The sequence below is a fragment of the Rousettus aegyptiacus genome, unplaced genomic scaffold (genome assembly GCF_014176215.1).
Source record: "Rousettus aegyptiacus isolate mRouAeg1 unplaced genomic scaffold, mRouAeg1.p scaffold_m13_p_4, whole genome shotgun sequence".
NCBI classification, from domain to species: domain Eukaryota; kingdom Metazoa; phylum Chordata; class Mammalia; order Chiroptera; family Pteropodidae; genus Rousettus; species Rousettus aegyptiacus.
Genome location: NW_023416307.1, coordinates 47,632,067 through 47,659,144, shown reverse-complemented (window position 1 = coordinate 47,659,144; position 27,078 = coordinate 47,632,067). Strand labels below are relative to the sequence as shown.

At 39.8% G+C, this 27,078-nt stretch overlaps 1 protein-coding gene across 1 annotated transcript in view; it reads left to right on the top strand.

Annotated features, from left to right (window-relative positions):
* ATP13A5 (ATPase 13A5) overlaps positions 1-27,078 on the top strand; it is a 97,836-nt gene that overhangs the window by 39,734 nt on the left and 31,024 nt on the right. The window contains exons 10-20 of the mRNA XM_016136245.2: positions 4,419-4,589; positions 6,849-7,006; positions 9,744-9,932; positions 14,743-14,804; positions 16,805-16,955; positions 19,264-19,350; positions 20,006-20,162; positions 22,165-22,282; positions 23,934-24,058; positions 24,839-24,999; positions 26,858-26,983. Of these exons, the coding sequence (XP_015991731.2) occupies positions 4,419-4,589; positions 6,849-7,006; positions 9,744-9,932; positions 14,743-14,804; positions 16,805-16,955; positions 19,264-19,350; positions 20,006-20,162; positions 22,165-22,282; positions 23,934-24,058; positions 24,839-24,999; positions 26,858-26,983 (1,505 nt within the window). The remainder of the gene's footprint in view (positions 1-4,418; positions 4,590-6,848; positions 7,007-9,743; positions 9,933-14,742; positions 14,805-16,804; positions 16,956-19,263; positions 19,351-20,005; positions 20,163-22,164; positions 22,283-23,933; positions 24,059-24,838; positions 25,000-26,857; positions 26,984-27,078) is intronic.

Genomic DNA, 27,078 nt, shown 5'->3' with positions numbered 1-27,078 from the left:
CATAAATTTTTTTCTCATTAATTTCTTCTAAAAGGCCTACTTTATTACACAGTTTACATAGATCCTCCACCCAGGACATATTTGTGGAAATCATCCTGATGGAACCATCTGATTAAGGTTAGATTCCTGAAACTGCAAATGTATTCCTAGAGCATTTGTCCACAAATATCATTTAGGTATTTTTCCTCATGTGCAAAATAGACATTTGCATATATACAAGTCTTTATTTATGTCAGAAGAAAAACGGCAAATAGTCCTAGCATTGCTATAGCAATTTACGTTTTATAAATAACTTTTATATTTCATTTCATCATGGCATAAAACAAATTAGACTAGGAGCTATTATAATACTTAATTGAGAAATGAGAAAACTGAGGTGAAAAGAGACCAGAGCTGCTCAGCTAGCAAGTGGAAGAATCAAAACGGGGGGTGGCATTTGTTCCCAGACCTGAGGAACTGTAAGAGTGAGGGGGTGATTCTATGGTGGGTAAAGCTGCTGCCTTCGTTTTTTTGGGCCTCATCCCTTTTTGCCTTCTGTCCCATTGTAGCACACGCCCATTGGAAGATCTTCCTTCTTCTCATCTCCTTAGCCTCATCTTATTGCCAAAAGCTCAGCTATGCAAGAAGCTTCACTCTATTTTATAACTACACTTAACTTTTATTTTGGCTCCAAATTTTGCCATCGTTGGAAGTCTGAAGTGTGAAGTATCTGGTGTAAGTCAGACGGTTATCCCCATAAGTTAGCAGGTCCTCCAGATGCTAATCTGGTTGCCTGGCATTGTATAAGGCTTGGGGGAGGGAAATCTAGTCTAGGGTAGCTCTTCTTTCTGGTGTCTCTGCTTCACTCTGGGCTTGGGAAATGTCCCAGGCCTATCTACCTGGAAAAGGAGGCTGGCCCAGCTGCCTTTAGTACTCATTTTCACAAATTTCCAGGATGTTTCTATACCTTCTTTGGAGCAGGCCTCTTCTTGTAGGGACACACAGTATTTAAGTTTCCTTTGGATTTTCTTCCACTTCTCAATCCAGGGATTTTAGTTTCATTTGAAAAGTAGTAGAGGCAAAGCAGGTGAAAAGAAAGCTTTGTTCTTACTCTCAAGTAGTCTCTAAAATTTATGATCTAATTTATGAATGACTTTTGAACCACAAAAGCCAGTTATCAACTCTTCTGTCCTTTCTTTTTTTCTGTCTCCTGAGGCAATGATCCTCTTCAAGTCTAGCTCCTCACAAATCAGCCAAGAGACTAAAGGAATACTATGGGGGAAATTCTAAGAATATTTTGAAAATTTTCCTAGGCACAACAGCTAATTTTTCTTAGTTCTTATATGTCTTGGGCACTGTGCCGACATTTTACATGTATTAGTTTGTTCAATCTATAGCTTTATATGGTGGGAGAATGTAAGACTCAGAAAGGGTAAGTAATTTTCCTAAGTTTATACAACTTAAAAGTAGTGGAGCTGAGATATGGATTCATTTGTTTGTCCATTCATTCATTTATTCCACAAATGTTTTTTAGCCCTTACTACAGAGTAGACACTCTACTAGATGCTGAGGATAAAGCATTGAATAAGGCAAATAAAATCTCTGACTTCATGGGGCTAACAGTTTAGTGGAGAGAGAGAAAACAGGAAAATAGGTGAAAGATGTAAATGTCCAACAATTTTAAGTTTTATGAAGAGAATAAAACACTTAAACTCAGGCATTTTGACCTTAGTGCCTATGCTTGTAGCTATTGCCTTCTCATTCTCTTAGGAGTAGTTGTGGGGGTAGGGGGTAGTATTCGCTCTGACACAATTCCCTTCTCCCTCCCTCTACTCATTAAAATTACTGATTTATTTGAAATGCATGTGTGGGAAGTATGCAGTAATCGGAGCTGGACACCCAGGAATTTTCTTAAGTGCTTATTTCACAATTATATCTCGGCAGATATGTTTATAATCAATTGATAGGTCAGATCTTTTCTTGTCTTTCTGTTTTCCTTCTCTCACTTATCCCCTTCTCCCTTTCTTTCATTTATTTATTCGTTCATTCATTCATTTATTCAGTAAAGGTTCAGAAATGCATACTATGTGTCAGGCACTATCTCATGTGCTGGAGTCACCAAGACAAATGAGGAATAGTCTCTACCTTCAAACAGTTTATAGTCTAATTGTCCCAGAAATGTAAATAAACAAGGACATGGCATTTCAAACAGTGTCACTATGGGGAGGCATCTGGCTATTGCGGACAAAGGATCTCCAGTTCCCAGAAGACAACTGAGCGGTTGATGATAAGTGTACTTCCTTCTGAAACCCTCTCCATACTACTTAGACCTTCAGACTTTTGGAGACAAATCCCTTCTTTTGTGGGATTCCAAGAGAAGCCAAGCACGAGACTCCTTATACGTGAATAGGGAAAAAAAGGCTTGAAAACCATCTCTGAAAAATCACCTGATTTAAACTTTATGTCTAGAGCCCCAACTCCAATGACTTCCATCTCTGCTGTTTGATAGCTGCTTCTTCCAGATGCTGTTGGTTGTGTGTGCAGAAACTGTGCACTAATGTTAGCCTAATCATAGGTTGTGGATTAATATACTGTGACCTAAAATCAGAAAAAAACATTTAAAAATGTAAGTATCTGCTTTTATAAAGGCTTATTTCAAAACAATGTGGTATAGTCATTTGGAGATTTGTCAAAAGATTCTATTCTTTTTTATAAGGACATTTAGAATGCAACTGATAAATCCACACAATGAGTTGATACCATCATTGTTTTAAAGAAAATAACTTAAGTATAGTGTTTGGTTAAATGAATTTCCTGAAGAATATTCAAAACCACTAATAAAAATTTTATACCTTCTTGCACCTTGGAATGTAAAAAATGCACCATGGTAGAAAACTAATTTTGAAAAAAACAATCATAGAAAAACCTGGGTAATTATTTTTATTTAATCCAGTTATTCAGCAAAAATATGTAATTTGAACCTATTACCTACCAGCAGGGAAAACGATGAATATAAAAAGTTATACATGTCAAGCCTTGCCTCCAAAGTTATTACCTGGAAAGAAGGATAGAACCTAAATTTGCCATTGAAGTCATTGGGACCCAGATGCAAGAATTCAAGAATGATTCCATGAGGAACACTCACAAGCAACAAGCAGCAGGACTTGGAAAATCATTCTGTGTGAGAGCAGAGTTTGGAAAGAGGAAGAATCAAAGATGTTTGTGAGATTGTAAAACTATGACTTAGCAAAAGAGTGTGGTACCGTAAAGAAATAGAAAAGTCAGGAAGACGTTTAGAGATGAAAATATTGACATGGATTTTAGATATGTTGTGTTGGAGGAGCTAGTAGGATGTCCAGGTTGGGCTGAACAGCTCATACTTGGGAAATACAGAACGAGCGCTCAGGACAGAGGGAAGATGAAGGCAGACATTACTTCTGTATCACTTTAGAGGTGCTGGTTAATAACAGTGGAGCTGAGATCATCCGTAAAGAGAAACGAGAGGTCCCATCTTGTCATACTGATTTCTATCTTTCACTGCCAGCTCTAAAAAGACGATGAAGAATATTTTGTAGATTTTATAACGGCATCATTTCTCATTCACCTCTGTTCTTCCAAAAATGCTTACCTCTACCCTCACAGTCAGTATCCCAAATATCCCCAACTTATCCAGTGCCCAGAGCACACCATGCTCTTTCTCTCACTTTGTCCAAGAACATTTTCCTCTCCTTCTTGTTCTGGTTGGACTTACTCTCCCTTCAAATTGTTGTTTATTAATTGTCCAGAAAATCTCCCCTGATCCTCAGTTTGGGTTAGATTTTCAAATCACCTGGTACTACCAACATACTTAACCTATTATACTTTAATTATTTACTGCTTTAATTATCAATTAATTAATTACTAACCTGGCTCCCTGGGCTTTATGAGTGTGGAATTTCCGTCTATCTAGTTCATTGTTATATTCCCAGCACCTAGGGCAGTGTCTGGAACAGAATAAGCACTTAAAAAAATATTTATTGAATGAATGGATCAATGCGTAGATAACTGAATGAATGACAGGCAAATAACAATAAATATACACATGCTTTATTGCTCTCTCATTGTCTAGAGTCTTGCTGGGCTTAAAGAACACAAGGGGAAAAATTAAGCGGCAACTCTTTCTGCTATATTTTTGCAAATTTTTTGTTTTAAAAATTGTAACAGCAAACTATGTAGGTCATGTGTGGAAAAGATAGGCAGGTCTTAAATAAATATTTGAAATACAATCAAGTGTACCACACCTTGCCTCCCCAGCATCCCTAAGAACTGTCATCTGACTCAAAGGATGGATGTTAAGACTGGAGTAGCTGCGGTTTGCATATTTTCTTGAAAATGGCAAGCACAAGCTCTAAATAACTACCTGAGTTCACACATAATCAACAAAATGCAACCTTTTTTAGGAGAAAGTATACCTGTTACAAAGACGCCATTGCCGGATACAGATTCCACCATGCCATGGAAATCCCACAGCTCCGAGGACTATCGGAAACACGTCCTTTTCTGCGGAACTGAAGTGATCCAGGTCAAGCCCTCTGGGCAGGGGCCAGTAAAAGCAGTTGTTTTGCAAACAGGTTAGTCAATTCCACTTTTGTAAATTTAGCCCACTACTAGAGGTGGGGAATTTGAATTAGGGAAATTTTATTTAGGATAATGGAGTTTGCCGCATTCTGGTACTAACAGCCATACTAGTTTCCAATCAGACCCTTGTTATTCTAAGTTGCTACCGTTCCCAACTGAATGGCTCATTGTTAAAACGCTTGTGGATGATGAAGCAAATACGGGGATAAAGAACTCTTCTTCAAAGGCAAATCAAAGTTTCTTGTTTTCCTTGTGTCCCTAGTCTTCTTTTCTTTTCTACACCCCCTCTAACTAATGACCAAGAAAGTTTCAACCACTACTACTTGAAAACAATTTTCTTTCAAAGAGTTGCTTGCTGGGCTGTTAGGTCACTAAATATCCCTACCTGGGATCCCCATAGACACTTCAAAGTCAAGGAATCTGAAAGTGAACTCATCCTCCTCTACAGCCTCTTTCTGCTGACCACGTTACCATCTGACAAGCGTCTTCACATCATCCTAACTTCTAACTTTCTCCCATACCAAATAGGGCTCCACATCCCATCAACGATATAAACACCTCATAAGTTCCTGTCACCCTTTCCTTTATTCTCATGATTGGTGTTTTTGTTCGGGCTTTCATCATTTCCTGTGTAAAATATTACAGTAGAAATATTCTTTTGACTGTTCCCTTTCAATTTTCACCTCACACACCCTTTCTTTATTTTACCCAACCTTTCTCTAATCTATTTCTCAATCTGTCAGCAAGTCACATTCGTTAAACACAGTTTGAAGCAGTTTACACACATCATGCTCAAAAACTTTTCAAGATGACCAATATTAGTCCCGACCTTTCACATGACGTTACACAGCCGGCACCTTCTGTGATCTGTCCCAGCTCTTGTATTCACCCACGGCTTGTGTTTTACCACCCCACATATTCACAGACCTAAAGCACACCTTGCAGTTTGATATCTCTCTGCTTTACTCTGGTCTATGATCCAGTTGTTCTACCTGATTTTTTTCAAATTAAAAAATCGAGTTTTGTTTTATGTTTAAAGGAGTCAGCAGGCAAGAGAACATCTCACCCTACCGATAAGCAGAGGCTAATGGGTAAAGATGAGGGAAACAGCCTGGTCTGAACTTATAAAATATTAGGTCAACAGTTTAGAGGAAACTGTTCCTTTTCTCCAAAGCCTGCACAGCCATATTTGAAGAGATAAGGTGCTCATTGAGCAATAGGATTAAGGCATGTTTTATACTTACAGTACTGACTCACATCAAGAATATATAGTAGTCAATTCTTTTTTTCTTTTTTTGGCCAATATCTTAGATATTAATGAGTAACTACTAAGTGCAATGCACTGAGGGCTAAAGTAAAAAAAATACTCAAGATGTTCCTTGCTTTTAAAGAATATTGTGGTCTGGTGCATGAGACAGCTGGATTTAGTTAGCTAACTAAAACATGGAGCAGTGATAGCTGTCCTATGACCAAGTGTTACAAGAACTCCAAAGAATGGAAAAATTATTTTAGATATTAAGTATAAGAGTAGAATTCTAGAAACATTTATTTGATGAGGCATTTCAAGGCCTGAAAGGATAGGAAGTATTTACCCAATCATATCAGAGAGCTGGGAAGACTGCCAGTTGTGTCTTCAAAACACAAAGCAAAGATGCCCAATGGCTTCCTGGGATCAGTGAACAATTAAAAGATAAGTCTGGCAAGGAAGGGGTAGATCACATTGAATTGGACCTCAAATGCCATGCCTAGAAATTTGAACTTTATACCAAAAGTTGGGGTCTCTGGAAGGTGTTTGAGCATAAGAAGGACATGACCAGTGAGCATATATATATTTAAGAAATTGCTTGCCTCGTGCTTGTCTTGTCTCTTAGTTATCTATTATTTTCAACACATATTTGCACTTTCAAGTCTTCTATTAGCAGCTCAGCTTCTCTGGTCTCGGCATTCTTCAGCTCCTTAGTCTTCTTTTCCCCAAGCCCACGTGTGAGTGGGGAGCCGCAATGTGAGCCTCTGAAGCACTGACACCCAGAGCAAGAGAAACCGAGCAGGGCTAAATGAGCACATTCATTGCCCACAGCAACTTATAAGAACAATAAATATTAATATCCTGTGAGGTCACAGCAATGTTGTTTTTATTCCATATTCAAATGACTCTCCTAATCAATGCTTAATTCAATACAAACCATTTTTGGTTTGGAGAAAAAAAAAATGTATGAAAGTACCTTACTCCACTTATGATTGTCTTCATGTAGGTTACAATACAGCCAAAGGGGACTTGGTGAGATCCATCCTCTACCCCCGGCCTCTGAACTTCAAACTGTACAGTGATGCCTTCAAGTTCATAGTGTTCCTGGGTTTCCTTGGAGTTGTGGGTTTTTTCTATGCTCTTGGTATATATATAAACCATGGAGTAAGTACTGGGGGTAAGGTTTTTTAATAGATTTGCTTTCTTAAGGAGCTTGACTTAGCACACAAGAGTTGATAAGTTTACCTCTTAGTCTCATCATTCGGTGAATCAATGCTGTCCGACAGAACTTGTTTAGACGATAGTAATATTTTATACAGTATCTACACTGCCCAGTTTGGGAGCCCTTAACCATATGAGCTTACTGAGCACATGAAGTATGGCTAGTGTAACTGAGGAAATGAATTTTCAATTCTATTTTACTTTAATCAGTTATTTTTGAGTAATTAATTTAATTATTTAATTAATTTAAATTTAAATAGCCATGTGTGGTTAGTGAAAATTGTATTAGATGGTGTAGCTATAAAAGGTTGCAAAGTTCACTGCTTCTTTCACCACTGGAGTAGGAATGAGAGGTTACTGCATGTGTGCATTCGTGATACCCAAGACCAGAGACCCTCAGAGGAAATACATGTTTTTTTAAGCCTGATAGGATAAGAGGATTTGATTAATCAAATCAGAGAGCAAGGAGGGCATACTAATTTGAGCAAGCAAACACAAGGAAGAAATGCTCATGGGTCTTCTGAAACCAGCAAGCAATTAAGACATTAAATCTAGCAAGGTAGAAACAGATCAGATTGAAGGAGATCTTGAATGCCATACCTAGAAGTTTAGATTATTTGAAAGTGTTGACATATTTAAGTGTGTACATTGTTCAGGGCATACTCAACATGCCATTTAGTCAATGAGTTGCCCTGTATTTTGTTAAGTTCTGAAATAAAATTAAATATCTACTTTTACAGAGCTGCCTGATGCATGAACCTCCACCTCCTTTTAAGCTTCAGGGTGTCTGGTTTCATTTAGATGTCTCTCTTAATAGTTGTGATGGTTGGAGAGGGGAGGGTTGTCACAGCTGACTTCTGAGGTCCTTTCTGGTCCTGAGGGTCTGATGTATTATGAACTGCACAATCTCTTCTGTGAGACATGCTGAGCTCTTAACAGTATAGGCTCATAAGGAAAAAGAAAAAAAAGTGTGAATGAAAGGATCCAAATATACATATGAAACCGGGTGTGGGTGGCTTGATTACAATGCCCCAACTGGTAGAATCAGTACATTCTATGTGTGTGTTGGAGGGGCAGAAGGATGAATGTTGGTGGGCAAAGACAGAGTCACATAAATTTCTAGGCAGTGTTCATGCTCGCCCTTGAGCTCCAAGTAGTCACTTCCATCTGAAATAAATCCCCACGGGCAAGTTGAGGGCAGGCAAAGGCAGAGGAGGCTAAGACATACTGGCATCAATATAATGGACCCTGGAAAGAGCGAGGCAGACTGTCAAAACCAGTAGGGCTGGAATTCGAGGTGGTATTTTTGATGCCAGTTGCATCTGGAGAGCAGAAAAGCAAGCAAAACCCCTCTCCTGTGGACCAGGAAGCCTTGGAAGTGACTGAGAAGGAGGGTTTCCTGGGCAGAACCCAACATCCAATATGCACCAAAGCAGCAGTGTTAATCACAGATCTCATCTTCTTGTGGGTCAAAACCTGTGACCTGTTGGTTGCCTATGTCTGCACTGGCTCAGGATTAGACAGAGTCTGAGTCCTCAGGGGCAAAACTCTTCTGCGGCTATGGATGAGAAAAATAGAGAATGATATATTTTGCAATAAACTGAAATTAGACCAAAGAACTTGAATCTGTGTTTCCAGTAATCAAAAGAGGATTTTATGGCCAAAATTAAAGTCGGTTTCATAAAAGTTTAGTCAAGGTTTAGAGGGTAGAGCCATTAATAGCTAGAGTACGTGAAAAAATAAAAGAAGCTGCCCCGTGATTTGTTCTTGGCCCTGCCTTTATTGGCTCTGTGAACTTTAGAATCACCTGGGATCTTGACTCCGTGAGAACTGACTTGATAACATAACACACTGGTTACACATTTGTGCCCTGGAGTCAGACAGACTAGAATTCAAATCTCACTATTTAACTAGCATGTGGCTTGGGGAAGTTATTAATTTATTTAAGTCTTGGTTTCCTTATCTGCTAAGTGGAGAAAACATCAGTATTTATATCATAATGTTGTTGTGAGGAGTAACTAAAGGATGAATGTAGCCTAACACAGTGACTGCCCCAGAGCATGTGTCCAGTGAAAGCAAGCTATTTTTATTATTGGCTTCCCTATAGCTGATAATATATGCTGAGATCTTGGCAGAATCTTGGTTATAGTTTTTATCAAGTTGTCACTCATTCGGTATGCCTGCTGAGCACCTCCTCTGTGTCAAAAACTGTGCTAGGCTCTCTATCTAGAGATGAAGAAGATGAATTCAAAGATGACTTTAAAGATGAAGAAATCACATCTGTTGTGCCCAAGGAGTCTGGAGGCTAGAAGTATAATACAAGAGTCAAGCCACTGTGTGAAATGTTACAACTCAAGACTAATCTCAGTGCCCTGGGGGTCCAGAGAAGGGGTGGACAGAGAAGGGGTGGGCACTCTGCGTGGAAGGGATGCTGAGTGAAGGGAAACAGTCAGGAAGGGACGTGGTGGGCGAGGAGTAGGAATCAGTCTCCTTTGTTCTGCAGTGGGAGACACTTTGTTCATTCCTTAGGGACAGCCGAGGGAATACTCAGCCCTATTAAGAGAGCTAACTCACTATGAGTATTCTGAGCTTCTGGAGCTCCCGTGGTATCACAAGAGCTAGTGCCAGGAAGGGTGCCAGCCTGCTCTGCTGGGCTAACCTGTATGTCTCTCCTCTCCAGGTTTCTCCGAAAGACACTGCAACCATGGCCTTGCTCCTCTTCAGTGTGACTGTCCCTCCTGTGCTGCCAGCTGCCTTGACCATAGGCATCGTGTATGCACAAAAGAGGCTGATGAAAAAGAAAATCTTCTGTATTTCCCCACAGAGAATCAATATGTGCGGACAAATAAACCTCGTGTGCTTTGACAAAGTAAGATCTAAACGTCCCAGGTTGGAGGTTAATGATTTTGAGGCACAGCACAGCTAGGAGAGGCCTCAGGGAATATCCAGTCCAGTACCCTCATTTTGCAGATGGGAATCCTGAGGCCAGAGAAGGACACGTAGTGAGCGAGTGTGAGATCCCATTCTAGAAGTCTGCTTTACCGAGTCCTAAGGAACTGGGTTAGCCATCATGTCATGAATTTCTTCTCTGTAAAATTTCATATGTTTTGTTCTTGTTTTGAGCATCAAAACAATCTCTTATTGTAATAATTTCTGTGATGGACTGGCTTTTTTGGGCAAAAATTATGAGGAATATTTCAGTTGCCTGAAGTGCTTTATCTTGAGCTTAAGTAAACATATTTTTTCTCCCCCTCTGGTTCGTTTAAGGAAGAAGAGGGAGTGGACGATGATCCACGTTTATGCACTGTTGCCCTTCTTTTCTCCTTTGCTCTCCAGACTATCAGGATTCAGGACTAGGGAAGGTTGTCTCTATGCTTAGGGCCCTGGAAAGGTGGCAGAGGAGGAATATGTTCAGAAGGAGAAGACTGCTTGTTGCAAGCAAGAAAAATGGCTACCAACGTAACACTTGAATGCATTTGTCTTTCCACAAAGCCAGGTTTATTGAGTGAAACCTTCTCAGATAAACCAATCACATACCCATGCAGGTAAACACACAATGCATAGAGAGGAAGGTACAGAGGCTTACACGACAGAGCAGAGGGATGAAAGTCCTTGGTGTCTCCCAACTGAGCTGTGTTGACCGGCAGCGCAGGGAGCTGCACATCAGGTCCAAGCTGGTGGCTATGATGGGTCAGAAGGTCAGAGTCTTCAGCTCTAGTGCAGCCATCCGTATGCCATTGGGTCAGGCTTGAGCATTGTCTAAGGTGTTCAGCTTATATGGACCTTACAAAGTGGGATCCTCGTGTTTATCTGCTCCTGCAGATAGGGGCTGATGTCTGTAGTTTTGGGTGTTTGGTTATGCCTTATGTGCAAGTTGACATTACTGTCATGGGTCCCACGGAATCCACTTTGTAAAATTCCAAAAGCCCTCTTTTCTTTATGCTTTATACACTGCTGCTGTGGGACAGGTCCTGAGACCCCTTCCTTCCGTGGGGGCCTGGTGAGACTTCAGTGTCAGCTGACAGCTGGTCAGATCATGCACGCAGCCAGGCAGTCCAGTTTAACTGCTGTAATGCAATGAGCCTGGTTTGTTCTCTCCAAGTCTTCAGTTCTTTTGCATTAGAATAATCGATAAAGGCTTTGCCACTTTTTGATTAACCCACATTGGTAGAGAGCCCCATTAATGAGATGTTTCCAGCTCTTGAGAAGTTCATGGTCAAGCTGAGGAAGCAGATAAATGGAAGTGTAGACAACGATAATGCAGTGAGTTGCGTGCCTAATGGAGGTGTGAACAAGGCATTGAGATGTAGCTACCTGCCACAGGGAGGTCACCTTTGAACTGTGGCTTTGGTCGTTAGACAGAATGGGCCCCAGGCTTAGCTCAACAACCTAGAAGCACAGGGATGTGAGGGCCTGCAGCATGTGGGGATCAGGTTCAGTGGGGGCATGGCTGGGGTGTGGACTGTTTGTTAGGGAATGTAGCTGGAGAGGAGGAACCCAATTGCTTAGGGCCTGACGTGCCAAGCTAAGGAGTGCGGCCTTGTCATGAAGGAGAATGGGGGAGCCCTTTTGATTTTTTAAGAAGACCAGTGACTTTTTTTTAGGTGTGTTTTGGTTATTCCATCTGGGGACATTGGTGAGAAGGGACAAAAGAGAGACAGGACTGAGGCAGGAGGCTATCTAGGAGCAACTGAAGAACTCGTCATTGTCCTAGACAATGGGGGCAAGAATGGAGAGTAAAGGACATGGAGAGACACCATGAGCAGACTTGACAAATCTTAGTCCTTAAGTGGAAGTAGCACATCTTTTAGATTATTACAGTTCTATTCTTGCCATCAGTGAGGAACCAGTAGGGTTAACTTAACAGCAGCTTCCTTTCAGATTCAGGGCCAGATATCAGCCCTTTGGAATTTTTCTGACTTACCCAGCAGCCTCATTAGTGTCTAGAATATAAGAGAAGATTTATAAAATATAGGCTGTTTCTAAAACTAATTTTTCAGAAGATGTTTGTATTACTTCCCATATAAAGCTTTCCTCCTCTTCTTCATGTAGCTCCTTTGCTAGTCTGTGTTAGGAACTGGTTCTCGGCATGCTTGGCCAAATGCCAGAAGGCATGGAGGGAATGTTATAGTGCAAAGAACTCTTGATTGGGAATGAGCAAAATGAAAACTCTAATCCTGAATTTGATGCTAAGTTTTCGTGTGACTTTTTTAAGATAAGAAAGTTGAGCTACAATTGTTTCTAAGATTCTTTCTAACTTTCACATTATAAAGCTCTACAAGCAAAATGTTAGAATAAAGCATTACACAATTGGATTTCCATCCAGTGTTATTTCAATTTAGAAGTTATCTACCACTGGGCTTCCGAGTATATTTGCTTCCATATATATTTCTCATTGATGTTGACTTGTTATAAGTTCTCTAAAACAATTCAATTCAGGCCAAGCCCGGGCTAATATTTATGCTAACAAGTTTTCTATATTTATTTTATTCTCTTTAGAACCTCAACTATAATTCAGTTTCCTGTTTATGATCAGTTTTATTGTATCAGAGTCACTTTCATGTAGAGAAATAACATGGTTCCATTTCTGTTTTGCTATAGTATCTTCTTTGTTTTCATGTTTAAAATATTGATGTTAAAAAACATAATCTAATCATCAGGAAACCATCTTAGTTTGTATTAAGTTGCTAACTCTATTTGAAATGGAACAACTCAAGGGGATCTGGAAACACACAGGTTGGGGTTCTTATAAAATGCAGGAGGAAAATGAAACAAGTAGGATTTTTTCGTTGTTGTTCTTCAAGGAATATCTCACACAAGCATGTTAGCTCCCTATGAAGTCCAAATAAATAAAACAAAAATTTCTTAATTCTTCAGTCTGGAAATCAGTATGAGCCTTGTCCTTTCACATGCTTTGTCAAATTCATTTAACATTTGTGGTCTAGTGGAAGACCCCAGATAGCTGGATTCTGGTTCTTTCTCTCCAACCTACAGGGCATTGTGCCCTGAGGGTGATTCATGAAAATGTCTCTGCCCTGTTTATTCATTTGTAAAAATTGAAAGCATCATTGGAGTGATTGGAGTTCTGGTAACACACACCTCTAGGTCCTTTTCACTGCTGAGAAAATGAATTTCAGCTCAGTGAATATGACAAATATTTGTTTGTTAAAAGCATGTTATAAGGTACAAGATGGTTCAAGCCTAAAACTGGCTAATCATGTGGAAATAAGGATACATACCCCTGGGGGTTGGGGGGAGGTATGGATTACAGCCAGAGAAGATGGAGAGCTGTAAAGTCCTGGGAGGGAGAGGTCTGCTTACATTTAGGACCTTGATGGGTGGTTACAAAGGTGTTCTTAAATGATTGACAAGTGAGGTCATTTTGATTGGCACTTGGCTGCTATATAACTCTGCCTAGTGTGCATATTCTTACCCAGAATTCCGTGTTATAATTAGATTCATGAACTTCCAGGCATAAACATAGTATTATAATGAAGCTTAAATTGTAGGCAAATTAGGGTGGTACCTTCTGTGCAGGTGTCTGTAGCCGGAGTAGGCCAGCTAGGACTACAGCCCTCAGTCCTTTGTCTCTGGGCATGCAGGAAGGATTCTCTACCAGTAGGATGTTCTTTGGGCTATCTCTGGGCTAGGCCCCTATTCTTTTAAATGCTCTGTCGCTCATGTCTGACCAGCTACCTAACATGTGAGCACTTCACTGTAAAGCACTATGCTAATGTTATGTGCTGTAATGACAGAAGATGTCATTTGATAGAAAACTAGAAAATTCGATGTCTTATACAGAGATGACCTTTAAAAAGTAGTGTCAGGAACCTGAGTGTCAGTGTTGATATTTCCCAACACGTGGTAATGCTCTGCTCTGGCTTGACAGTGCTGACCCAGTTGTAGCCAATTTTTACTCTGAGTGGATGTTAAGCAGGCCGAAAGCTGTTAGCCTACCTAGCAAAGACAGTGGGGTCTGTAATTAATGATCAACTGGGAAACAATGAGCAAATTAAAAGTTCTATGATATTACTCAGTTCTATTTTGCTTTCTCTGTCAGATTACCAACAAATAATCCCATAATACAGCAAATCAAATCTCCCCATCATTTTCCTCTTGATCTTACAACAAAACCCATTTATGGATATTAATCAATATTTATGTAGCCCTTCGTTGCTCTTTTTTTGTCTCAAAGCTCTTTATCAAACTTTCATTATCAATCTGGACAATCACCATGTTATCCATATTCTAGAAAATTGTGTGAACTAGATGCTGGCTGTGAACTAAATAGTCTTAAAAAGGAAGAAAAAATTCTGGGTTCTGTTCTAGAAAGACAGCAAGTGCCAACTGAAACTCAAAGCTGGTTCTGGTTTGATATTCACTCACTGAACTTCTCTCATTTAACAAGTCGCAATCTAACAAACAAAAACAAAACACTTGCATTTGGTTGTAATGGTTAGTAACCAGAATTATCTAATTGCCAACATGGTCTTTTGGGAATCACTTGTCACTGCTGAACCTTTCTTTCGGGTGCCCTTCTCTGATTTAAAATCTGATGCTTATAAAGAAGGGCTTTGGACCACTAGATCTACCTTATTTTCTTGGGATCTTGGGTTTTGCGTAAATCAGAATGTAATTAAAAGCTCTAAACCTTATACTAATTCTAATTTGTTTTCCAGACTGGCACTCTTACAGAAGATGGGCTGGACCTCTGGGGGACTGTCCCTACTGCTGACAACTGGTAGGCATCTTAGCGAAGAAGGAATGCACAATTGGTGAGGCTGCCTTGGTGCTACTCAAATCCATCCTTCCATAGTTGAAGGATAATGTCATGTATAATAATTGGCTGGAGCCAGCTCCCAATTATTCTTTTTTTTTTTAATTAAATAAGTTCTAATTTCAGAATCAGAGAGGAAAAGTAGGCCTTCGAACTCCACGTGAAAAATGGAATAGAATGAGGTGGATGATTAAGGAGCTGAGTGAATAAAACAGAGAAACAAAGAGTGAAATCAAGATTATGCTTAATTAAAAACTGCAAAGACCTCCTAGGTGGCTAGTGTGGTGGGGAATCCAGAAAAGAAGAGCTCCATCTCTTCCCTTAAAAAGATGAGGTAAAGGGTGCAAATGCACTCACCTTCAATGTAAAATACAGGCTGTGAAAAGGGCTATCATTAATGCACAAATATCAGAAGAGAGAGGTAGAAATAATAATGAGTACTTGAGATAATACACAGTACTGGATAGTACTGGATTTTTACAATAACATAGTGAATAAAGGTAGAAAATAATTTTGAAAATAAATGGATCAAGGAAACTTATTTGAAGGAAGTAGTATTTAAGATAGGTTTTGAGGGGTGTATGGCTAGAATCTTTACAGACATGGGCTGAAAGCGGGCACTAGGGTGGGGTGGGGGAGGGTAGAAGGTAATCACAGAGATGTTATCTCAGAACAGAGGTAGGTGAAGGAGGGAGTGCTCTTTCCCAGAGAGTGTCCCTGAGCTCCTGGCTCCCTTCGTTTCCAGGCTGAGACCTGCCTTCTCAGTCTGAGAGGAGAGGCCTCAGCTCTTTAGCTCTGGGTACTCCACCTTGGCTCACAACAGCGGCTGAGGCTGCTGTCATTGAAGAAGTCACACTGGGCACCCCTAAGATGATGGTAGATTCAGGTGCAGCATTGGCACAGAGTCACGACAGATGACAGGCAGTTCAGTGTTGCTGCAGATCCCTGGTCTGGGTGTCAACAAACTACCAGGTCTCTAGCTCTACTCATGTGTCTCTGCTCCTGGCTGCTCAGACAAAAAAGCCAGCCCTTTGTCCAGCAGGCAAGGCTTCTGTTGGTCAGAGCCATGAGAGGCAAAAAGAATGTTTGCACATACCCCTCCTCTCTCTTCCCTCCCCATAGTACTATTCAGCTCTAAGATTAGAGGCGAGGAAGGAAACCAAGCCAGTGTACTGTCAAAGAGGAAAACAGACTTTAGATGCTGGATGTCCATGCCAAGAGTTTCAGGAAATAGGGGCAAAGGCCAAAGGGCTAAGTAGAGAGAAATACTTTAGAGTCAATCCCTGCTTATACTTGAAGATAAAAGGAACCACCAGGCAGGTTTCCTTCTCATTCCTGTTACCTCATTGGCCTAGAGACGTCTTGCCTTGGGGTATGTGTCTTTCTAGAGCAAGCTCCGCCAAGTTTGTAGGTATCAGCTCTGATGTGCTTCCCACAATGTGCTTTCCTGCAATATGGCCACCATGTGGGCTGGTTGCAAGTAACCCCTGACAAAAGTCGTGATTCTATCCAGGGCCTCTGGGTAGAATTAGCCATTGACCAGTGGCTAATTTCTTTTTGTTGAGAAGGAAATTCACATTCATCTCAAAGAAGAGTTTTATGAAGAGCAATCTACAGACAGATTACTCCAGTTAGAAAATGAGGATACCAAATTAGCTAGGGTTCAAGGGCAGGACAATACCTGAACAAGTATAGAAATATCATGTAGTTTAATGTGACTCGGAAAAACTGTGTATAAAAGACTTTAGTAGGAGTAGAATCTATAAGGTAACCTAGAACTGGAGCAGACAGGGCCTTGAATACGAGGCTCAGGAATTAGGCCTTTAGCATAGAGGGCATGGGGAGCTATTGTTTTTCAGCATAAGGGTCAGGTATTGAAACTTTATGTTAGTAAGATTTAAGGGACACAGTGTCCAAAATGATTTTGTCGAAGACCTTAGCTTACTAATTAGCTTTCCTACCAGTTTCCAGGAAGTCCACAGCTTTGCCCTGGACAAGACTTTGCCATGGGGCCCACTGTGTGCCGCCATGGCCAGCTGCCACTCTCTGATCCTTCTGGATGGGACTATCCAGGGAGACCCATTGGACCTCAAAATGTTTGAGGGCACTGCCTGGGTAAGGTGATAGTTTTTTGCTTCACCTAAATGAGGAAAACTTGGAGAAATCTTTCGTGGGAATGATAAAGCTTTTCTAAGTTTGGTTGAAGTCCAGTGAAGATCCATAATAATGTACAAATGAAAGTCTGATCCTACCTGAATTTCCCAACCTCCACTCCAAATAACTCTGTTAGTGAGTGCAACAGCAAATAGGGTTCCATAATTAAATGAATTTGAAAACTGCTGTTTAAATCAAGTTAAATAGATTTCTCATCTGCAAGGTTTCTTCAGTATATTGTGGTGCATTGTGAATATTCAAGAGGGACTATGTTGTGCAGCATTTACCAAACCTATCTGACCACAGAAACCTTACTGACAGGCCAAAACATGTTTCCGAGAAAACAAATATTCTTCAAAACACCATCAGAGAAACAGTAGACTGAAGTATTGCTGTTCAATATAGTAGCCATTAACTATTTGTGGCTAATGGACATTTGAACAACAGCAACTGAGGAGCTAATTTTTTATTTTATTTACTTTAATTAATTTAAGTTTGAATAATTATAAGTGGCTGGAAGCTACTGTATCAGGCAGCATAGGCACAGATACCAAACTGGAAGATTCTAGGTCCAACTGGTTCAGTTTTCTGAGATGAGCGTGAATGACAGTTGGAAGTTATAAAACCATCCTAGCAATGATCAAGACATGACGGGAAGACCTCTCAACTCCACCACTCTCTAGTTGTGTGACCCCAAATCCAGAACAAGACATCGAGTCTGTCCCTTATCTGTGCATTTGGCTTAACACTGCCCCACTCACAGCATGTGGCGAGTGTTGAAACTATGAGCCTAATAAGGCTGTACATGTTGTAAAGTGTCCAACAAATAGAGGGTATTCATTCATTCATTAATTAGTTAGCTAATTACATTCTCCTGCCCTCCAAAAAAAAAAAAATGTTCTAAAGCTACTGAAAATAATATATCAAGTACAGTATTGTACTTTAAACAGAGTTATAAAGGAATGGAAGCAAATGATTGTAGGGACATGAAATACAATTTACAAAAAAGGCTAAAGGTGTACAGTGGGAAAATTTTGGCTTTCTAGAGGCCAAAGTAATAAAAGGGGACTGGTAAACAGAAAAACTTCTGATATCAGTAAATTAAATTAAAATTAGAGCATTTGTTGTTTAGAAATTTTTAGCTGCAAGACAAGACAATACTCACATTCCCAGATTTTAATGAAGAAGAATCAGTGTAAGTACGAGCAACGTCCTTATCAGCATCGCTAGAGTTGACACGATAATGAGTTGTACAGGGTCATTATTACTATATGTGACTTTGATCCTGGTTCTAACAGTGTTCCTTTCTCTGTCAGAGGAGGGCTGATATATCTGTACAAATGACAGGCAAGTTAAAGTCTTGTGTGGGAACATAAATGGTTTTAACTCTGTAAGAACTCTGTTTTTAGAACAGTTATATCCACCCCAAACAAAGCATAAAAGTGCAAGGTTATTATTCATTGAGTTTAAAGTTGGGTGAGAAGCAGCCTTGAGTTAAACACCTTTGGGTAGTTAGAAACCTTTCACTAAACATAAAAGGGAGGGAAAATGTCCTTACAGAGTGTAAGAATTTTAGCACAAAAAAAAGATATTAGAATATTTTTTAGAAGAAACTGAGATTTGGAGAAATGAAATGATGTCCCTAAGGTTAAATAAATAAGTGACGGTGGAGGCCAATGTTGTCTCGTTTTTTCTGACCTCTCCTATTTATTAATCTGACTGCTTTTCTCGTATTACATTAATATCAGTTTCTCAGATGGTATAACTTATATACCATTGTAATACCCAAAGAACACAAACCATTTTTAAATATGTTTTCTAATTTACTAGCAGCTAATTTACTAACTCTCTAGCCAACCAATTAGGCTAGTAGCATAGATACAGCATAAGAAATAGTTCTAGATTTACCTCGAGGCTCGATCCTAACTCATCTGAAAGCTAATGTGCTCAGCTGTATTGGCGAGTAGATCTCCACTTGAACCCTCCTCCAATTACTAGATATACCTTGGCTTGTAGCTAGCACTTCTTTCATTATTTACTACTTAAAATGCGGTCACAATATTCCAGCTTTTTGATATTCTATAATGAGGTCCTTTAATGTAAATCAACACAACAGAAATTTGACAATGATGGTATTAAGATAATTGGCCTAGAAGATAAAATATGTGAAAAGGGCTTTGAAAAGATTAAAGTGCTATGCAAATGAGAGAAATTTCTTTTTTATTATTTTTCCCTAAGGAATCTTATGAATGTTTTCATTTTAAAACAGATAATGGAAGATTGCAATGTAGACTACGGCAAATTTGGGATGTCATTCTCAAACATAATAATAAAACCAGGACCGAAAGCCAGTTGGGTATGATTTTCATCTTGAAATCATATAGCTCTTTCCCCCTCAAAACTGGTGAAATGTCCCTCACTTTCACATATTTTTATGTTCCTATTATTTTGCCTTATCTCAACAGTGTCCATAGTTTGTTTCTCCATTCCTTCATTCTTGAATTTATCCATTAAGTTATTCAACACTTACTGAACACATATGTATGTTAGAGCACTGTGCCAGGTGCTAAGAAACAGAGTGATTTCAAAGCTAGAAATGTTGGGTTCTTTGATGGAGGAGCACGTGAGCTGGTAGAAACATCAACAGAGGTACAAATACATGTAATGTAATGTGCCAAGTGTTATAATAAAGGCTGAAGAGAGAGCCACAGGAGTACAGAGGTGAGAGTGAGAACTGTTTCTGGGGAAGAGAAGCACCACAAAGGAGGCGACCTGTGAGCTTGGCCTGGAAGATGATTAGGATTTCTCCAAACAGCCGAGTAGAAGGGCTTGGCAGAAAACTTCATGAGGGAATCGCCTTAGATGCAGCCGGGAAAATACCAGTGTTCTCATACGTATACCACTTCATGATGTTCCTGGGCTTACAGCAGAGAAAACTCTATTTGTGGGTGTGCATTTGCTAAATCTCACTTAAAAGCTTCTTAAGTGACCCTTTCTTGGTGCACTCGTAGAGTCCCGTGGAAGCCATCACCATCTTGCGCCAGTTTCCATTTTCCTCAAGTCTGCAGAGGATGTCTGTGGTCGCTCAGTTGGCAGGGGAGGATCACTTCCATGTTTACATGAAGGGCGCCCCCGAGATGTTGGCCAAGTTCTGCAGATCTGAAACAGGTAGTAACTGACACATTTATCTTTCAGGAGGCAAAGTTATTTGAAAAGCCCCAACACATACAGCAAACAAGTCTAAATCGTTGAATGTGGAGGTGGTTGCTTTTTCTGTGGGTGGCAAGTGGGACCAATAGATTTGAAAAGACAGAGGGGATAATTTTAAGTCAGAGAGGCAGAGAGTAAATATCCCACTGTGGTTCAGCCAGAAAAGCCTAACCACAATGGGTTATCAGGGAAGGAGATGTGAAACACTCATCACGAGGCAGGATAGGTAGCTACACAGGGCTCAGAGAACCTAGGTGGGGGAGAATGAGAAGCATTCAGAAGAGGGAACCGAAGAGATGGGTCAGGACACTAGAATAATTTTGCAGACAGGATGCTCTGTCACCTCCAGAGAGTTGGCACCACTTAAGGGGCCTCAGAAAGATCAAGAGAAGGAGAATGTAGAAAATATAAACCTTTCAGAAAAAAAAAAAAAGTGATTAGAGTAAATTAGATGGTATTAGAGCAAGGTAATTGGTCATCTTCACAACAATTTCATCTTTCTGGTCCAGATTGTGAGCTGATTGATATTGTTTCTTGATCTTATAAATATGTGCACCCTCTATGCAGCAGCAGCCCAGATTTATAAGAATATTGTTGCATTCAAATGAGTTAATTTGGATAAAATTAGCCTTTTTCTTGTTATTTCATCTATATTCTTCTTATGATTGCTAATATCCATCAAATTGTGCACAGAATTTTTGATTTGGCAAATGATTGCTTTAACTTCTCTCTCTCCTTGGAGTCTTTTGTACCTTAGAAATGCCCCCTTTCTTCTGACCTTGATCTTCTTCATAGTTCCTATTAACTCTATCCTTCACAGACTGATGAACTATATTTTGTTTTTGTTTGTTTGTTTGTTTGTTTGATTTTCCCAGTCACACAAATTACAAGTGTCTTATTGAAATTTTAACTGATAACCACTGTTCCTGTTCTATCAATAAAGATTTGGGCCTATTGCTTGACATTTTGCATTCTTCTGGTACCCCTTCTAATTATTCTTTCTAATTATTCTTATGATCCTAAATGCTGATCCTCTATATATGATAATATCTTCAGTGATACCCCCGACCTCCATACTTAAGAAATGAGAGCTAGAAGTTTCTTAGAAATTAGATCCTCATCTCCAACATTATTTTGGAATTGCAGAAAGTCTAAGCCGAATGGGTACATAGAAATCCATAGTCCCCTCCTTTTATGAGGAGTAAAATTGAGGTGTAGAAGAAAGACTTAACATGCTGAAAGTCAGAGAGCTAGTTGGCAGTAGAGAAGACTAGAACTCAGATGTTTTGCTGCATAAGCCATCACACTTCCAATTATTCTGTGCTTCCTTCTAATACCTTTATAGTTATACTATAAAGATTTTATAAATATACTAACATTAGTTATCATTGTCATGTCAAAATACAAAACAGTTGGCATTGTGTTGTCCATTATCTAAAGTGGGGATTAGAAAACTTTTTTGCAAAGAGCCAGATAATAAATAATTTAGGCTCTGCAGGCTGCATGGTATCTATTTCAGCTGCTCGACCTTGCCATTGTAGTCCCAATGCAGCCATAGACAATAAGCAAATAGGTATGAGTGTGTTCCAATAAAACTTTATTTACAAAAACAAGCAATGGGCCAGATTTGGCCTGTAGTTTGTTGACTCATGATCTAGAGGATCAGCTGTTTTCCTCATTTCATCCAGGTAGACATAGTCCTGAAATCTGTCCTTACCAAACCTGGCCAGTGTATTTGACATCTAGCTGAGGACCAGAACATCTTTGGCATTCATTTCTGTCAGAGTAATAAAAAATACTCATGAAGTTGTTTGTAACCTTTAACTGGAGCTGTAGTTTTCTAGTAAAGTATTTTTTAGAGTGAGTTAAAATAAGTATAGTGCCTGCATCTCAGAGTCTTGCTTAGAAGTTGTGCAACCTTCAGTGTGACCTTACATTTAACTCTCTTTTCTCCTGGAAGTGCCCAAGAATTTCCCACAAGAGCTGAGGAATTACACAATGCAAGGCTTCCGTGTCATTGCCCTTGCTCATAAAGCGTTGAAAATAAGAAAGCTTTCAGAAGTAGAAAGTTTATCCAGGTAAGATCCTCAGAAATTGGCACTAGGGCAGGCTCTGTGTCCATGAAGTGAAAGAGCCCTGGAGATGGGTGGATAGACAGCTCAAATCACTGGCAAGACTCTTAGAGATGAAGAATCTATCTCATCTAGTCCCCTAATTCAGAGATGGGAAACTGTAAGCCACTCTGGGGAGGACTTGATCAGGTCACCATGCTGGTAAGGGGCAGAACAAGGATGGAAGTTGTTATCTCCTGACACCCAGATGCCAGTGAGTTATCTCTGCCTTGAGTTCCATCATCCCACCACAAAATGACCAATTTCTTTCAACCTCAGAACATTCTGTGACTGACTGACTCAGGGGTCCTACCTATAAAGGGGTTGAGGGAAGGAGACAGTTGGCACTTTGAAAGTCTTCTAGAATCCTTTGGATTTGGCTTCTTGTAGGGGTCAATAATATATACCTCTCTCATATCTGGAGAAGACTGCATGCAAACTGTATCTTTATGAAATAAAATTCAGAATTCTTAATTACATTAAAAGGATGACTTGTCCTCATTAGAAAATAATTTGTAGATTATTTTTCTTTTAATATTTCTGTTTTTAAAAGTTGGTTTTTGAATTGTCTATGGAAAAGTAGAGAAATGTTATGAAAATTGAATAACAAATTATCTATGCATTACTTATCTTTGATTTTGTGTTGCCGATAGTCATTTATATAAATTTAACTCCTCTGCATAAGATATGAATATTCTTGGTTCAACACTGTTATGTACAACCTAAGTCCATCTACTGTAATATAATCAGTAATTATTGTCCTTTTATTCCACCATGTCTATTTTTCCTATCTATAAAATGTAGGACTGGAAGGCTCTCTAAGGAGCCTTTCATCCACGACATTTTAATCTTCTATATAGAATCACAAAGCTTAATTTGAAATATATGAATGGCCCTCTCAGATTTAACATTCATGGTGTTAGCTGTTCTTGAGCAAGCATAAAGACCTATTGCACACAGGATTTTATAATTTTTCAAGACATAAATTTTAATAACAAAGGTTAAGGTCACATGTGAAGAAAAGATTTATGTAGCTTGACATGGAGTGTAGCCACCACCCAGTTGCCACATATGAATGCAACTGTGATGTTCTCATTTAAAAGCCACTAGTGAGATAGACGTTACTATAAATATAACAAAATATGAAAATGAGGATAAAATGTGTTAGATTTACTGGAGGTTACAGGTCGAAACTGAAATGAATGGCTTCATATTCCACTATTACCATAGTATCCTATATGCTGTTTGTAGTTAATAAATATCTAATAAATTAAAATTATTATAAGATCAGAAACAGGTCTTGGAAATTAAAAAAATATGTTAATAATTAGCAAAATTTAAAATCAAAAGAATCTGAAAGATAAGCCCATTGTTTTTAAAAAGTAGAGGTGAGAACTAGAAGAAGCATCTAAAAGATATAATAGTTGCTGCCTCTGGGAAGGAGAACAGTGGTGTGGAGAAAGGGACTTGGTTTCATTATAAGCTTTTGGGTTCTTGTTGATTCATTAAATGTGTGCATATATTACATTGACTGAACTTAAAATTTTTAAAAGAAATAACTCCAACTCTTGAGACTACATAAATAAGCTTTAATATTGACATTTTCCTGAATCCAAAGAGAGACGGTGGAGTCAGAGTTAACATTTCTGGGCCTTCTCATTATGGAGAACCGCTTGAAAAATGAAACCAAACCAGTCTTGAAGGAACTAAGTGAGGCCCGCATCAGGACTGTAATGATTACCGGTACGTGTTTCTGGAGGCCTGACAAGTTGAACGTATCCCAGGCATTTGAAAAAGATCACGTGAGTTAAGTGAGTTTGTGTGACTAAGGCAGAAAGAAAAATGCTTTGATGTCAAATTTGTTACCCTGTGGTCCAGTTACCTGGGTACATCGGCACCTTCCCCATGAGCTTTGGAGACAGAGACCATGTCTCATTCTTCTTGTCTAATGCCCGCACTTCCTACCCAGGACCACCACAGTAGTGATGGGTTCACGGTTAAATGTTTAAATGTAAGAATGAGTGTATTTTCATCAAGAACTTCCATAGGACCTTTGTGTAAAGGGTGCAAGACTCTGCTGAACTGTGCTCCGGGCCAGTGGTCCCAGGCACAGCATGCAATGATCAAGTCCAAGCACAGCTCTGCACAGTGGTCTTTTCCAGTTCCCAAGGGTGGTTTTATGCTATCATATTGGGCCATATTACCTTCACCACAAAGAAATGCCAGTCTCCTAAGGATTAGTCATAAAATACTAAACATTTATTTACTCATGTGTGCATGTTTGGAAAATATCCAATGGTCGGGACACGATGCTATCAGGAGGCAAATGCAGACAAGTGTTCGGCCACTAGGGGCAGGCAGCTTGGGCAGAGGGGAGAATAAATAGTTATGAAATAGGGCAGAAAGTGATAAATGCCCTCCAAAAAACACCAGCTAAGTGGTATGGACACTCAGAGGAGGGGGAGCTCATTCTGGTTAGTGAGCATTTATACATAAAGCAAACCGACTTTCTTTGTCATCTAGGTGACAACCTGCAAACAGCCATTACTGTGGCAAAGAATTCCGAAATGATTCCTCAAGGGAGCCAAGTGATCCTCGTCGAAGCCAGTGAACCAGGAGAGTCTGTTCCTGCCTCTGTGACCTGGCAGCTTGTAGACAATCAAGAGAATGGACCTGGGAAGAATGTGAGCAAATGTTAGAAGGCCCCTTCGCGCCTTGGTCTGATGGTATACAGCCCTGGCCCTGGGCAGCCTTCTCTCAGTATCACAAGTCATCACAGTGATAATTCCTCACATTTGTCCAGAGCTTTAGAGTTTGCAAAGCATTTAGCATTTCCACCAGCACTTCTCAGCCCTGACTGCACACAAAAATCACCTGGAAGATGATTAAACTTCCAATGCCAAGCTCTACTGATTAAATCAGAATCTCTGGGCTGGGAGCTGGCATTAACCCTTCCTCCTGGTGATTCCAATGGGCAGCCATGGTTGAAAACCACCGATTTACATTCATAATTCCCATTTAATACTCATAGTTATCGGGTACAATTGAGCAAACTACTCATTTTATGAATGAGAAAACTGAAGCCTAGGGAATTAAGCTTGTCCAAAACACACAACTGGCAGGTTGCAGAGCAAGGAATCGAATTCAAGTCAGTTTGAGTCCACCCAAAACCATAGGCATTTAGATTGTGCTCTACCTTTAACATGCAGTTAACAGATGTCAGCTTCTCTAGAGAGTAAGTTCCCTGTGCACTTGTGAATAGACAGCTCTTTCATATGAAGGGAATGGCTGCAGCCCAACATTCCATCACTAAATGCAGCCCCTCTGTCTTTGTGAATTCATAGAGATGGTCCTTCAGCTAATAAGTTACACAAATGCTCCCTTCCTCTAGGCTGAACAGCCCTTTGGATTGTTAAGTGTAGAGTAGGTCTTTGTTCAGTATAGAAACAGCATGACTATACAGAGTAGCTCTGCCCAACCCTTGTGAATGGGTACGTTAACTTGGCTCAAACCCTGTTGCATGGGCTGTGAACAATGGCAGCTCTCTAGTTGCTGGGAGAAGTCACATCACAGTCATAGGCTTTCCTCCTCCTCTCTTGCTCCCTCCCAACACACTTTCTCTCTCTCCTTTCTAGTAACAGCAAAAGGAATCTTGTCCCTGCCTTACAAGGAATGCTAGAACAAGTCTTTTGTTGGCAATTTCACAATGGAGGTTAGAAGGGCAGGGGATATATCACCTTGTCTTCCAATTCACTACATCAAAATATTTTTTCTTTCAAATGCAATGATTTCCCTAAGATGAATTTCTCTAATAAATAAAGTTTTCTCATCTTTTTACTATTTGAATTTAGAGTCCTACACAGATGCAAGGCCTTCTGAGAAAAGTTGCATGGAAAACTATTATCACCTATCGACATTATGAGTGCTTATGCTTTCATCAGATGCTTTCCTTGGGGCTGAGCCAGGTGGGACTGAGCCAGTGATGAGGGACATTGACAGGTGAAAGACAGGAAGAAAGGATTTCAGAAAAGGAGTGGTGGTGTTGCAATTGAACAGAGGGTATGGAAGAGGATCTGGGCACCATAAAGGAACGAGTTACCTGTTGGGAGGGAGAGAAGGCAGGGGCTAATAGGAGTTAGGCTCTGAAGAGTGCCTGTTTTACAGTGAAGACATTAGGGCATGATTCTTGAAGGAATTAATCTCAAGCAGTCTTAGGAATTAAAAGTTTGCATGATGGGCAGCAGAAAGAGGAGGGAAGAATGTTCCTGTTCTTCTTGAAATCACTAATTGGTACCTGGGAACATATTCTCTCCCAGGATAGGATCCAGAGCATCACGTTGCCAAAGTATCATATGTTCACATAATTTTGAGAGATGTTTTGAATGTCTTCTTCATGTAAGTCTAAGTTCTACAGGTAAACTATACATTATGTGTTTGCTGGCCCTCGCATGGTTATGAAACACGACTATATGTCTACCCATTACACATAGGAAAGAGGCATTCTTAAAGAGCTGATGTGGAAATGATACCTTTTGATTTTAGGAAACCTACATTAATATTGGAAATGGTTCAGTGCCTCCTGGAGAAAAAGGAAGCTGTTATCATTTCGCAATGAGTGGGAAATCATTCCAAGTGCTATTTCAGCATTTCAACAGCTTGCTTCCAAAAGTAAGTGCTGGAGAAATGAAGTGTTTTGTTTTTCCCCTCAAATCAGTGAGACAAAAAAAAAAGGGGAAGAGAATAGTGAAGGTGACGATCACTGA